General features: G+C 53.6%; 1 protein-coding gene across 1 annotated transcript; it reads left to right on the top strand.

The window, feature by feature from the left end:
* LRP88_03178 (uncharacterized protein) lies at positions 1 to 1,649 on the top strand (the record flags this gene model as incomplete). The annotated part of the gene is made up of 3 exons (XM_083239808.1): positions 1 to 338; positions 389 to 662; positions 714 to 1,649. The coding sequence occupies 3 exons, from the start codon at positions 1 to 3 to the stop codon at positions 1,647 to 1,649; spliced, it is 1,548 nt and encodes a 515-aa protein (XP_083104938.1).
* Positions 1,650 to 3,752: the final 2,103 nt, after the last annotated feature.

The following is a 3,752-nucleotide window of genomic DNA, read 5'->3' as shown; positions in this document are numbered from 1 at the left end:
ATGCTCAAAGCAGCATTCCTGGGCCTCGTGCCCGCCGTCATTGCCCTTCCGGCCGCCGCGCCCGTCGCAGAACCCACCGTCTACCGAGCAGTAGCCGTAAAGGCGCCCGAGCCTACTGAACTGGTGGCCCTTGAACAACGCGACATCGTCGACTCTGTCGAGAGCTACGTCGACGGCCTTGTGACCCGTGTTGAGAGTAAGATCTCAAAATGGGTCAACTCTGGAATCCTTGACTATCCGAATGGCTTCCCTACTGGTGATGCGGTGAAGGAGTCGCTTGGTATCTCGGACGATGACGATGAACTGGCCGCGCAGCCAACCCAGGTCCTGAACCTCCCGTAAGTTGGCCTCAATTGGACCTTAAGCGCACGAATTGACCATGAGATAGCCCCTACGCCAATTGGACGAACGATGGGTGGAATGTGCGAGTTCACGGCAACGTCTACAAAATCCCGGACATCGACCAGGACAAGATTGACGATCTCGCCAATGTCTTTCTCATTGACACGGATGTCGATGAGCTCTCACCGTCGCAGCAAGCGCAGGCTCGAAACGTGACCAAGTCCATCTTTGTGGTGCAGCAGGGCGATGTGAGCGTCACGATGGACTTTGTGAACAACGTTGGTGTTGATCCGGATGAGAGCGGCGGTGCCATTAACGCGGTAGGTGCTGGGTGAGAGATATAGTGCATGCGGTTGCTAATGAGATTCTAGAAAGGCGGTGCTCAAAAGATCAAGTTGCCATACAACACCACGCGTGAGGGTGACTTTGATGTCTTTGTCAAGCTACGAAATACCACGGGGCCAAACAACGGGTACTTGATCCCAGGCAACGAGACATCCCGAATCCAGACCTTGAATCTGTACGCAGAGGGTAAGAACAATAGCGGTAACGCGACGGCATATCTCGTTCCGCCCAAGGGCATGACCATCGTGTCAGATATCGATGATATCCTTCGTGTCACCAAGATCTACGAGCCCAAGGAGGGTCTCCTCAACACCTTTGCCCGACCATTCGTTTCGTGGATGAACATGCCAGATATCTATGCCAACTGGTCCTCATCGATCAACGATCTTCACTTCCACTACCTCACGACAACTCCCGAGCAAGCAACGCGCAACTACATGAGCTTCATCTACAACACTTACCCGCTCGGTTCGTTCGACACTCGCCCCCTCAACTTTTCCGACTTGTCGGCGACGCTCTCGATCCGCCGCTTCCTCCTCGATAAGGTCTTCCAGACGTTCCCCGACCGCAAGTTTATCCTCGTCGCCGACACGACAAACTCGGACGTCATGAAGGCGTATCCAGCGATGTACAAGGACTACCCGGGACAAGTGCAGTGCATCTTTCTACGCAACACCAGCGCGACCGACGACGGGAACAAGTTTCCGTATAACACGGAAGGCTTCAAGGGTATCCCCCAAGAGCGGTACATGTTCTTCCACGTACCGGATGACCTTTCGCATCTGGACATTGCCAATGGACAATGCTACAACAGCTCCATAAAGCAGAACGTGACGTTTAGCTACCAGGGCCTACCGTTTGGACTGAGCGACGACGATAACGCGGCTGCGATGGGTGCCAGTCCGAGGATCGGCATGGTCATGGCGGGATTGGCTGCTGCTGTTCTGGCGGTGATGGTGTAGTTGGGGAGTTGAACGGAGGTGTACCCCGTTAGAGGAAATCACGGCCTTGGGACCGAGCATAATTATGACGACAATGATTACGTTGAATTGTTCCACTTGAATTTGCAATAATGTGACAGCACTTTTACCCATGAATCGGCTTCAATCCCGCTCACCGAATTTCGCTCGGTACAGGCTCTCGTTGAAGGATCCCGAGCCGAAAACAAGATACTTGCCAATTCAGGGTCTTAATATGAGGTCTCGTATGAGCAACTGCATTCCTAGATTATAGCATGATGATCCCATGGACATTGTCGCTCCTTGTCTAGGGTATGTAGCGTGATGCTCCGTGCTCTCAGTTATCCTATCCTATCGCAGCCAACCATACTCCACTGCTTCTGTCCGGGATATATAAAACCACCGGGGTTGCAGAGATAGAGGAGGACTACGTGATCAACAGACAACCTGACCGACTGTCCTGCCCGTCCGTTCTCACCGCCCGCTCACCGGCAGCGGCAGGCTTGTTTCACAGAAGCGGAATTTGCGGTTTGTCAAGATGGGACTTGGTTCCAACATACGGCGACTCCCGTCCTTGAAAAGCCGACATGGCCAGATGCATGGCACAATACCTCCGAGACCGTCGGCACCGAAAACTGATTGATCAATCCCATCATCAGCCACTAGAATCTCCAATTAAACAGACCAAGCAAGTGGCTGGGCTGGCCCGCCGCGTCGCGTCGTCGCTCGCTCGCTTTTTTTTTTATTCTCTCAAATCGTTCCATACCGCTTCTGGAAAATTGTCGAACGGGAGCGAGGGGAGGGGGGGATCCATCAACCGTGCCATGGCGCCTTTTTAGCACTCGGGCCAAGCCATGGGGAATGGGCTGATGCAGGGAGCTGGCCGACTGGGATCCTTGGGGAGGGGATTGGGGTACAGGCGATACATACATGAGATCATGGGGAATTAACTAACATACCGTAGCATTGTAGGAGGAGAGGACGGCATGGTCTTTGCGTTGTCAAGGGTGCGTGTACGGTACGTGTCGTGCTTTGCTTTTTTTTTTTTTTTTGTATGCTCAGGATTTATTCAAGCATCATGATGGCATAGCTGCTTTTTCGTCTTGCATCCCGAGATGTGCCCAATTGGGTAATCCTTGACGGCTCCATAGAGTAGATGAGCCATTGGGTGATTTTTCGGTCGAGGTGGTTCCAGCTGGAGCTGAGGTCAGCCCCAATTGGGATAGGGATAGGGATAGGGATAGGGATAGGGATAGGGATTCACCTCAGCTGGCTAAGACAATGAGGCTGCTTAGCTAGCTGTGGCTTCTTAGCGAGGTGTGAGGTGTGTGAGGGTTTCAGTGAGGTGTGCTCTTCAGGCCGGCGGAGGCCGATGCGGGATGGTCCTGCCACTACGCGATCCCCTGGGTAAAACTGGCAATGGATGGCAAGATGTAAGGTAAGGTGCGACGGAGCGGGCGCTAGTGGGGACTATCGGCCTCCGGTGGTTCCCCTCCTAGCCAGTTGACGGCGGCAGAGTGTGCTTACACGTAGTGGCATGCTCTCATTCAATCCTCCCGTTCCCCATTTTTGACGATGGTGCTAACGCTGTGAAGCCATTGAAGCCTTGCTAGCGTTGACCTGCCTGCCATTGTTCCTGCTCTTGTTCCTGGATCAAATCCCTCTCCTCTCGGCAGCCACGGACGGACAAGACGTCACAATGACCGATGACAAGTTAAGATGCAAAAAGGAAGGCGCCGGGTGACTGCTCACCTGCCATTGTGCGTATCTTGGGTCAAGAAGTGGAATCATCTGAATCTCCATCGAACTACGGATATGCCCATCCTCAATCTCCATCTCAATCTTGTCCATCTCACCTCACGCGGGCTCGCTCCACACTTTTTTGACCTCATACCTACAGCAGCTCTGCGGTTACGTACAGATACACCCTTGGCCAATTCGAAACAAGCCGTATGGTAGCACAGCGTCTTGAGCAATTGATTCAGCCCTGGCCGCGTCTCTGCGACCGCGCGTCTTGCCCTCTTTCGGCCGTCGCCTTGACCTGGCTAACGGTCCGCTCAGCCCGCGGGAGTAAGCGAGAGACAAAGAAAAAGAAGAGGTTCCAGA

This window comes from Fusarium phalaenopsidis (genome assembly GCF_050370095.1).
Source record: "Fusarium phalaenopsidis strain FUZ10S chromosome Unknown contig_32286, whole genome shotgun sequence".
In the NCBI taxonomy this organism is placed as follows: domain Eukaryota; kingdom Fungi; phylum Ascomycota; class Sordariomycetes; order Hypocreales; family Nectriaceae; genus Fusarium; species Fusarium phalaenopsidis.
The sequence above is the reverse complement of the archived record's forward strand: the minus strand, read 5'-3'. Positions and strand labels throughout refer to the sequence as shown.